The sequence below is a fragment of the Elaeis guineensis genome, chromosome 10, assembly GCF_000442705.2.
Source record: "Elaeis guineensis isolate ETL-2024a chromosome 10, EG11, whole genome shotgun sequence".
NCBI classification, from domain to species: Eukaryota; Viridiplantae; Streptophyta; class Magnoliopsida; order Arecales; family Arecaceae; genus Elaeis; species Elaeis guineensis.
The window spans coordinates 29,915,695-29,927,004 of NC_026002.2; the positions used below are offsets into that span (position 1 = coordinate 29,915,695).

The 11,310-nt window shown below is 35.7% G+C and overlaps 1 protein-coding gene across 1 annotated transcript; it reads left to right on the forward strand.

Annotated features, from left to right (window-relative positions):
• Positions 1-8,356: 8,356 nt before the first annotated feature.
• On the forward strand, positions 8,357-10,959 carry LOC140852151 (peroxidase 42-like). The gene is made up of 4 exons (XM_073245117.1): positions 8,357-8,660; positions 8,809-8,997; positions 9,570-9,735; positions 10,311-10,959. The coding sequence occupies exons 1-4, from the start codon at positions 8,430-8,432 to the stop codon at positions 10,718-10,720; spliced, it is 996 nt and encodes a 331-aa protein (XP_073101218.1). The 5' UTR covers positions 8,357-8,429; the 3' UTR covers positions 10,721-10,959.
• Positions 10,960-11,310: the final 351 nt, after the last annotated feature.

The following is an 11,310-nucleotide window of genomic DNA, read 5'->3' on the forward strand; positions in this document are numbered from 1 at the left end:
TTTATTTCATCATAATAATTAAATTTTTATAATAAAATTTAAATTTCATCCTCAAAAATCAGATATTTACGATGAAAAAAATTACGTTACAAAAAATTATATCTTTTGCAATGAAATTTTTATTTTTGTTGCTAGAAGTTGATTTTTAGCGACGAACCTTTTTTTTCGTTATAAAAAATAATTTTTTTTACGATGAAATATTTTTTTCGTAGTAAAAAAATATTTTTTTACGATAAAAAAAAATTTAATCATTTAATCATTATGTGTTGATTAAATTTTTTTTCCTAACCGGCTGTTCCACATGACAAGGCTAGTTCATACCATATATCTCTTTCTTTTCATTTAATCATTATGTGTTGATTTCATCAAATCAATTCGGTCTTGCATTATGATCAATTCAGATATGTCATATCCATATAATTATGCCATCAATCTCTGATACATATATATTGACATAACATACTCATACTCAAAATCAAATAATAATATCTCAGATATAATAAATTTATCGATCTCAAATCCGATGATGCAAAATCAATAATGCAAGACCAACAGTAAAATAGCATATATATAATAGTGATCATGTACAGGGATTCTTATCTTTACCGGTGACTGATCCAAGCACAGAAATCAATATTCTTCTTTGATTTATAAATTATTTTAATAAAATATTTCACTCGATATCATATGTAGACAATCATCTCTTCATGATCCTGATCAATATAAAAATCACATATAGAGAAATTACCGATAATCGATCCTAATAACACAAATCGAGGACCTCTCTTAGGATTAATCAAAATTAGGATTTGTCTAAGTATCTGGATCCTTCACTGATCCATAAGATTTTTAGAGAGAGAAAATTCTAGAGAGAGAAAGTAGAGAGAGAAAGTAGAGAGAAAAAATAAAGAGAGAAAATTTTTGTATCCTTCAGACGAGGCAATCATGATCGAAATCATCAAAGATCGTATCAGGGTGACTCAATATAGATTAACCATGATTGATGTTATCAATTTCGAATAAAGATCAGATCGGAATCTAATCTACTGCACGAATTTCAGAGCAATCTCAAGTCATCATATTTTCATATCAATTTTATCCTAGGATTCATAATGAAATCAAAGAGAGAGAGAAAGACTCTAGAGAGATAAAATCTATAAAGAGAGAAAAAAGTCTAGAGAGAGAGTTTAGAGAGAGAAAATATAGAGAGAAGGTAGAGAAAGGAGAGAGGAAAGAGAGAGAAAGGAGGGATAGGAGAGAGGAAAGAGAGAGAACTCTCATTATTATTTTTTTTCTTTTCTTTTTCTTTTTCTTTTCTTCTTTCTTTTTCTTTTCTTTTCTTTCTTCCTTCTCCCGTTTTCATCTTTCTTCCTCTTCCTTGGTCAAGTAGGGGAGGACCCGAGGGAGGAGCTTGGTAGCTCGAGCTCCAGTAAGGAGCGGTGGCACCTGGTTGACGGTAACAGGGCAAGAGAAGGCCGGCGGCGAGGTTCGACCGACGGAGAAAAATTTGAAAAAACAGGGACCTTACCCTTTTTTTTATTTTTCGGTCATTGGCCCATTGCCGGCGACCAAGACCCATAGGGAAGGAAGGCTGGGAGGTGAGGGTCCCATCCTAGTGGTGAGATGCCGCAACTGGTGGTGCCGATGATCGAAAAAGGGAAGGAAAGGACCCAACCAAAACACAGCAAAACAGAGGTTCCATTTTTCATGGATTTTTAGACGAGTTCGACGGCCGGCGAGGGTGCACCGCACCGTGGAAGGGAGGAAAAGGAAGAGGGGAAAGAGAAGACGGGTTTACCTCATGCTTCAGCAGCGTCACCGGCTCTAATTTTCGATGAGCATGGGAAGAGGTTGCCGTGGCTTCTATGGAGAAAAGGAGAGGAATCGGGCTCGAAGATCACCAGTGGAGGGTCTTGAGAGAGGGAGAGGCTTATTTATAGAGGTCCCTAGGACTCCGGTGGTCCTAGGACTCCCTTTCCATTCGGGATTCATCGGAGAAGAAGACTCCCGTTGGAAGTTTTCTTCCCGTTCTATTTCTTTTTCTTTTTTTTTTTTTGTATGGGCTTTGGGTTTTGGGCTTGATCCAGGTCCAAATGGGCCGGGGTGTTATATTCATCCCCCTTCAACTAATTTCGTCCTCGAAATTAAGTTATGTCGTTCGAAATACATATTTCAAAGTATACATTCTTCATGTCATTCTCAAGCTTACGATAATGTCTTATATATTATTTATTTCTCGTGATCTTGTTATAACAAAAATTATTTGAAATCTCAAACTCATCATTTCTTATTGATTTCTCAATTTTTTGAAGAACTGTAATATTTTGGACTTGTATTAATATACCACCGTTATTTGTCTAATACATTCCACTCGAAATTCATAATTATCTCAGACTACCCATGATAGAAAAATAAATAAAGGTCAAACATCGAGCACTCTTCACAATCATCGATTTCTTTCTTCTCTTGACCTTCCAACAAATTTTATATGTAAACTCTCATCTTAAGAAAACCTCAATCTTGTATATCAGCCCAAGTAACAATATTAAATTTTAAAAAAAATATGAGATCTATGTCAGGACATTCAAAGTTTAAACTAATATCAGAACTATTAAGCTGTTGATAAACTTGAAATATCTAAAATTTTTTGGCATTATCTACAATGAAACAACCTACTGACAAAAATTATCCGGCTATGATTAGATTAGATCAAAATTTATAGCATCCTTTCATTATCAATAAAATCCTTCATTATTTGCAACTAATGTATTCCATCATAATATCTTTTGATTTAAAAGATTAATATTTCTAATCAATTTAATCCACCACGCTTTTGCTGCGCACTCTGATCTTAATTTATCAAATTATATAAGTCTATCAAAGATGAAAATATCCTTATATGTTAGATCAATCCAAGATAGATCCAACCTTCAAATTTCATATAAGACTTAGGGCAAAATTTTAAGTTTCTTTATCTTTACTACCTTCGGGTATAGCATATAAAAATTAAATCTTGATCTACTTTCTATGTTTGAAATCATTACATAAGTTTCATCACTCTTCAAGAATCCAACATGTCTAGAATCAATTGGAGTTAACCTTAGATTTACCTTATAATCATTTAGATAATTTCAAAATCAATCTTCATTTTTAAAAGAATTAATAAAAACTTGACAAACTAGAAGAACTCAAGCCAACATCCTTGTAAGTAGAATCAACTTGATAATTTCTTGTAGAGCTCTCTTCATCACAACCCTTAATATTAATCGATAAATCCATACAAAATCTTGTCCCTTGTATAAGTCATTCAAAATTTAACACTAGTAAGATATCTTAGTTTAATTCAGAAATTCGAACTTTGACTTGAATAATTAATACACTTCACCATCTTCAATAATCACAAGAAAAATTAAAAAAATCTAATCCAAAGATGGTAATATGAATTATTAAAGATTTCATCATAACCTGTATATCATACTCTGACAAAATAAATTTTTTTCTTTAATTTAACAACAATATCAAAATACTTTTGATCTACTTAGAAAAGTAAACTTTTGACTTGAAATTCAATGTAACTTGAAAGATCAAGGAATCATATTCAGAATATGATATTTTGAGTAACCAAAGATTTCACCAAGATGTGTATCTCATATTCTCATAATAAAATTCAAGTATATTTTTTTTTTCTAAGATTGAGTTTCATATATGATCCTCTTATAGATCAATGCTCAAAAATATTTCTCTCTCATATGATGTAATTTCTTCTTAGACCATATCCTAACTTCCTTCTGATAAATTTAAAATTTGTAATACTCAGATAATTAATTAATAATAAAATCAAAAAAGTTATCATGATTTTCTTCCATATAAGTTTAGCATTCCAAAATCATCGAGTATACTCAACATAACAATCAATACCTCCCGCTTCCTTCCAGGATCAACTCTTCTTATATTCAGGCCACCCTACTAATTGAAATCCAAGATATAACTCGTTAATTCTATTATAGATATCATATGCCACTTACGCATAAATTTCATCTTAATATCTATTGATTCGAAATCTAAATATTGAATCTTCTCTTTTATATCTATCATATTCCTCATGATCATAACCTAAGTTCAGATATCACTAAAATTACAATTTTGAATAATTATAACCTTAAACTCAAATACCGCTTAAATCATATTTTCTAGTGATCATAACCTAAACTCTAATATCATTCTATCATACCTTTAATGATCATAATCTTAAACTCTAATATTATCAATCATACTCGATTGATTATAATCCCAAAATTTTGATATCGCTTATATGACAATCCCTAGTGACCTTAAACTTGGGCTCTAGTACTGTTCTGTCATATCCTAATCACTTGTATCATTGTCTCCAAATGAATGTAACCTAAGCTCTAAGCTCAGATACCACTCTGTCACATCCTATTGATTATGCATAAAGTTTTGATATCACTTCATAATCTCTGGTGATCTTAAACCTAAGCTCTGATACCATTCTGTCACGCTTCGAACCCAACACCCGAATCAGATACGTGATGGCCGCACACTCCTTAGAGCAAGCTTTAAAGAATATGCAAGGCCAAAATAAATCATTACAACTTTAACATCCATAATAATTAATTTCAATAATAATTTATAAAATTTTACATAATTATAATTTAAATTTTTTCAATTCTCTGATCAGATACTATGACACTCTATTTATTCTTTTGCTCACCCGTAAATTCAAGCCATAGCCAATCATAAGCGTCCTGTAACTTTGAGAAGAAAAAGAAAGATGAAAAGGTGTGAGCTTTACAGCCCAGTAAGAATTCTCATATCACACTGATATAGTAATATAGTCTGAAAATAAAGATAAGCAATAAAATATAAAATCTCACGTTTAATATCCAGAATAATGCAAATATTTATAAATTTTCTGTCTTGTTAAAATAAATGCATCATCATATGTTAACAGGTGAAACACTTTTATTCAATAATTATTTCATGTCTTATCTTTCATTTGTCTTTTCATAATCACATAATTTTTAATATTTTCTTTCTGGCTCTGGATTAACCAAGTCTATACCTCAGTCATCATCCGGATCGAATCCACTTAAAAAACCTTTCAAGGCTATCCCAGGATGAGCTCCTGGCCGGCTGTCCCACGTACGAAAGTCCATGAGAGGCTGTTCCAGGCATAAGCTCCTGGCGGACTGTCCCAGGTATGAGCTCCTGACCGGCTGATCCACCTGTAAGCCAGTGGGGGCTGTCCCAGGCATAAGCTCCTGACGGGCTGTCCCAGGCATAAGCTCCTAGCCGGCTGTTCTACATGACAAGGCTAGTCCATACCATATATCTCTTTCTTTTTATTTAATCATTATGTGTTGATTTCATCAAATCAATTCTGTCTTGCATTATGATCAATTCAGATATGTCATATCCATATAATCATGCCATCAATCTCTGATACATATATATTGACATAACATACTCATGCTCAAAATCAAATAATAATATCTCAGATATAATAAATTCATCGATCTCAAATCTGACGATGCAAAACCAATAATGCAAGACCAACAGTAAAATAACATATATATAATAGTGATCGTGTACAGGAATTCTTACCTTTATCGGTGACTGATCCAAGCACAGAAATCAATGTTCTTCTTTGATTTATGAATTTTTTTAATAAAATATTTTACTCGATATCATATGCAGACAATCATCTCTTCATGATCCTGATCAATATAAAAATCATATATAGAGAAATTATCGATAATCGATCCTAATAACACAAATCGAGGACCTCTCTTAGGATTAATCAAAATTAGGATTTGTCTAAGTATCTGGATCCTCCACTGATCCATAAGACTTCTAGAGAGAGAAAATTCATGAAGAGAGAGAAAATTCTAGAGAGAAAAAGTGGAGAGAGAAAGTGGAGAGAGAAAATTTTATATCTTTCAGACGAGGCAATCATGATCGAGATCATCAAAGATCGTATCAGGGTGACTCAATATGGATTAACCATGATTGATGTTATCAATTTCGAATAAAGATCGGATCGGAATCTAATCTACTGCACGAATTTCGGAGCAATCTCAAGTCATCATATTTTCATATCAATTTTATCCTAGGATTCATGATGAAATCAAAGAGAGAGAGAAAGACTCTAGACAGATAAAATCCATAAAGAGAGAAAAAAAGTCTAGAGAGAGAATCTAGAGAGAGAAAAAAAGTCTAGAGAGAGAATCTAGAGAGAGGAGAGAGAGAAAGGAGGGAGAGAAGAGAGGAAAGAGAGAGAACTCTCATTATTATTTCTTTTCTTTTCTTTTTCTTTTTCTTTTCTTCTTTCTTTTTCTTTTCTTTTCTTTCTTCCTTCTCCCGTTTTCATCTTTCTTCCTCTTCCTTGGTCGAGTAGGGGAGGACCCGAGGGAGGAGCTTGGTAGCTCGAGCTCCGGTGAGGGGCGGTGGCACCTGGTTGACGGTGACAGGGCAAGAGAAGGCCGGCGGCGAGGTTCGACCGATGGAGAAAAATTTGGAAAAACAGGGACCTTACCATTTTCTTTTTGTTTTCCGGTCATTGGCCCGTTGCCGGCGGCCAAGACCCATAGGGAAGGAAGGCTGGGAGGTGAGGATCCCATCCTAGTGGTGAGATGCCGCAACTGGTGGTGCTGATGATCGAAAAAGGGAAGGAAAGGATTCAGCCAAAACAGAGCAAAACAGAGGTTCCATTTTTCATGGATTTTTCAACGAGTTCGACGATCGGCGAGGATGCACCGCACCGTGGAAGGAAGGGAAAGGAAGAGGGGAAAGAGAAGACGGGTTTACCTCATGCTTCAGCAGCGTCACCGGCTTTAATTTTCGATGAGCAAGGGAAGAGGTTGCCGTGGCTTCTATGGAGAAAAGAAGAGGAATCGAGCTCGAAGATCACCGGTGGAGGGTCTTAAGAGAGGGAGAGGCTTATTTATAGAGGTCCCTAGGGCTCCGATGGTCCTAGGACTTCTTTTTCATCCGAGATTCATCGGAGAAGAAGAATTCTTCCCGTTCTGTTTCCTTTTCTTTTGTTTTTTTTTTTTTTTTTGTATGGGCTTTGGGTTTTGGGCTTGATCCAGAGCCAAATGGGCCGGGGTGTTACACGTTCCTACCTTATTTTGTTCAAAAAAATAGTAAATCAGTTACTACCCATGCTTAGTCCTTTTTTTTCAGGAAAAGGAAAATAATATTTGTACGCAAATCTGGGACGGTTTTGATGGGACAGTTAACATGGCAAGATGAGTGTTGTTGTTCTCCTCAGCCATGTCTTCATTCTGAAGCATAGAATTATGTTCTTAACTCACTACAATTTTACTCATCCTACTAGTTCCTCAGCACAATTGATCCTCCAACATAATGGTTCTTATATTGACCCTGGTAATCACAAAGCTTTGCCACATCCTATTCCTTCCCTTATTTGGTTTAATTTGCAACCTTCAGACCATATCTATATAAATGATAATTTGCTGACTCTCGGATATATTAGATCAGAGAAGTTGGACTCTTGAATGAAAAAATAGAAGAATGATTCTCATCCTAACTGTTTAGTTTGAAAATTTTTATTTTTTTTTAATTTGAGAAGGAATAAAATTAATGTCCTGATCTTTCAAAATCCAATCTAAACTTATATTTAATATTTAAATCTCATTTTGTGTCTGATTTTCTTTTTCAATCAAGGATCAAATATGCTGAAAAAAATGAGCATTCTGATACCTATTTCAATCCTTCCGGATTCCCACACCTATTGCAAACCATACAATTCCTCGAAAGAAAAGAAAATTTATTATTAAAAAAATTCAGACCGTCACATGATGCCCGTTCCATACAAGGGTTCGGCTAGTGGCGCTCTCAATAAAATTCTTCACTGAGATCCATATGCTTCCTACTAAAATAAATACATGTGCAGGTCCCAGGACAAGGGTCCAAAATTGCACTACATTTGACTCTTTACCTCTATCTACAACACTCTTTTTTTTTGTTTTTTTGTTCACTAACTTCAATGCTAAGGTGTTTGGACGAAGAAAACCAACGGTCCCGAGTGGATTGAAGCAAATGCAGTGATAGGCTGGAAGCCAGACGAGACACTTTGCAACACTGCACTAGAAGACTCTGCTTTACTGAGCCCACATGTTGTGTCCTCCGGGTTTCCTCATTTCAGCTCCTTTTCACGTGTGACTAAAAAAAAAAAGTAAAATATTTTAAAGCATTTAAACCGACGAAAATGGAGAAAATGACGTTGGTTTTAACTTCTTTTTAAAATTTAAATTTTTTTAAATTTAAACTCCAACACTTTTTTATGTGTATTCTTTCACCATCTCCCTATCCCACCCTCTGCTTTATTTAAAGGACCCAAGGAGGAGGAGGTGCTCGAAGCACAAACTGAGAGGGATAGAGGGATGGGTGCTTCTTGGGGTCTTCTCTTCCTCGCTTTCCTCTCCTTCTCAGCAGTGGCATTGGGGGAGGATGAGGTTGGGGCAAAGAACTCTGGCCTTGCTATGAACTTCTACAAGGAGTCATGCCCACAGGCAGAGGAGATCATAAGGGAGCAGGTCAAGCTGCTCTACAAGCGCCACAAGAACACTGCCTTCTCCTGGCTTAGGAACATCTTCCATGACTGTGCTGTCCAGGTACAAAAAATTAGTCTCAAAAGAAAAAGACATTAAAAAATTAGGGATCAAATGAGCTCAAGAAAAAGAAGGAAAAGTTTTTTTTGGGGGGGTGGTCAAGTTTAATGTTGGGTGTGTTTGATTTGGTTTTTTTTGTTTCTTTTTGCAGTCATGTGATGCCTCACTGCTGCTGGACTCCACGAGAAGGAGCCTTTCTGAGAAGGAGATGGATAGGAGCTTTGGAATGAGGAACTTCAGGTATCTGGACACCATCAAGGAGGCTGTGGAGAGGGAGTGCCCTGGGGTGGTCTCTTGTGCTGATATCCTGGTCCTCTCCGCCAGGGATGGGATTGTTGCGGTATTGCTTTCTCTTTCTCTCTCTCTCTCTCTAAATTTTTTGTGTTGCTTCTAAGAGGAACAAGGAAAAGAAAAGAAGAAATGATCTAGTTTAGATCTGTGTAGTGTTTATAGTAACTGAACTATTTTTCATACCGAATCCAGGAAATCCTTCTTCTTAAAAAAATAATAATAATACTGGAAACCATTGTACTTTTAGATCTCACACAGCCCATGGGTCTGCATGGTTATGAAAACAAGCTGATCTGCATCTCCTTATCCTCCCATTTCCTTTTTCCTTTTCTCTGCTTTTACTCATATTTCTATGATTTAAGCCTTGTGGAAGGCCTCATCCTTTGTATACCATCGATCAATATCCTGGTTCTTTCGAGAATGAAAGCTATAGGCGGTATAAATTTGTCAGGCATCAACATCTCTTTCTTCAAGGACATATAACGCCAAGAGTCAATACTCGACAAAGCTACTTTTGTTATTTGTCTGGTTTTCTTTGACATGCATGATAAAAAGCTCTTGACTTATGGTATTAACACCATCATTTTTCTTTTTTCTTTTTTTTTTTTTTTTCTGTTGAAGCTTGGGGGGCCATACATTCCTCTGAAGACAGGGAGAAAGGATGGGAGGAGAAGCAGAGCTGATCTGCTGGAACAATACCTCCCTGATCACAATGAAAGCATCTCTTCAGTCCTGGACAAGTTTAGTGCCCTTGGCATCGACACTCCCGGCGTTGTGGCCCTCCTTGGTATTATTCCAATCATATATATATATATATATATATATATATATACCTATATTTTGATCCATGGCACTATACAATGCAAGCAAAAAAAAAAAAAAAAGGAAAAGAAAACTCTATTATTAAGTTACAAAGAACAAAAGATATGCACACTTATATTTATGCTAACACTGAAAGCATGAAAGCATGTACTCATATACATACATTCATGTGGAACCATACATTAGCTGAGAAATAGCTATAATGCGAAAAGACTATGCTATCCTTGCTTTGTCTTTTGAACTATGCTAACATCTTTCTCTAAATTTTGCCTTTAATTAACTAAGAAATGAGAATATTGCTGGTCTAGTCTAAAAACCTTGAATCCCTGAAAGCCTTCTGTGGACCATTTTTTTGCCCATTAATGGATTACACCAATTGCTTGGAGCAAAACAGTATGTCAGATCTAGTTCATTGCACTCACATGCCTCTCAAGTATCATAGCTTCAGTGGACCATGTTACCTACGCAGTAGCAGCAGTTGATAGCTCCAAACTTGGTCACTGAGTACTCCAAACCATTATTCTGTCCTCCTGCTTGCAGGATCCCACAGCGTGGGACGCACCCACTGTGTGAAGCTGGTGCACCGTCTCTACCCAGAGGTGGACCCGGATCTGAACCCAGACCACGTACCTCACATGTTGAAGAAATGCCCAGATCCAATCCCTGACCCCAAGGCCGTGCAATACGTACGCAATGACAGGGGCACGCCCATGAAGCTGGACAACAACTACTATCGCAACATCCTTGACAACAAGGGCCTCCTCCAGGTGGATCACCAACTGGCATATGACAAGAGGACTCGGCCATTTGTGAAGAAGATGGCCAAGAACCAGGACTACTTCTTCAAGGAGTTCTCCAGGGCCATCACCATCTTGTCGGAGAACAACCCGATCACCGGAGACGAGGGAGAGATAAGGAAGCAGTGCAATGTTGTCAGCAAGCACCACTAGATAGATGAGCCCAGCAAGTTCCCCATGGAAGGTTGGGAGATGGGATGGGATTAAATAAGTTGGCGAGGCGGTGGTAGTTCACCAATGGAATGTTATTTAATTGTTGCTTTGATGTGTTATTGGCTAAGTAGTAGAGTTTGAGGGTTGGTTTGGGAGACGGGTGTACGCAACATTATAAGAAATTTGGTTTTTAACGATGAAATTTATTTCATCATAATAATTAAATTTTTATAATAAAATTTAAATTTCATCCTCAAAAATCAGATATTTACGATGAAAAAAATTACGTTGCAAAAAATTATATCTTTTGCAACGAAATTTTTATTTTTGTTGCTAGAAGTTGATTTTTAGCGACGAACCTTTTTTTTCGTTACAAAAAATAATTTTTTTTACGATGAAATATTTTTTTCGTAGTAAAAAAATATTTTTTTACGATAAAAAAAGATTTTATCGTAAAAAAATTATATTTTTTACGACGAAATTGATATTTCGTTGTAAAAAATAAAGGCTTTTTGCGATCAATTTTATTTATATTTGGCGACGAAACTATTGCGTCGCTAAATTTTATTTTATTGAAAAAATTTGAATAT

Excerpts from the sequence above, each read along its gene's own strand:
- LOC140852151 (XM_073245117.1), top strand. The coding sequence starts at position 8,430 with ATGGGTGCTTCTTGGGGTCTTCTCTTCCTCGCTTTCCTCTCCTTCTCA. Across the intron at positions 8,661-8,808 it reads TCCATGACTGTGCTGTCCAG|TCATGTGATGCCTCACTGCT; the intron begins GTACAAAAAATT and ends TTCTTTTTGCAG. Across the intron at positions 8,998-9,569 it reads CCAGGGATGGGATTGTTGCG|CTTGGGGGGCCATACATTCC; the intron begins GTATTGCTTTCT and ends TTTCTGTTGAAG.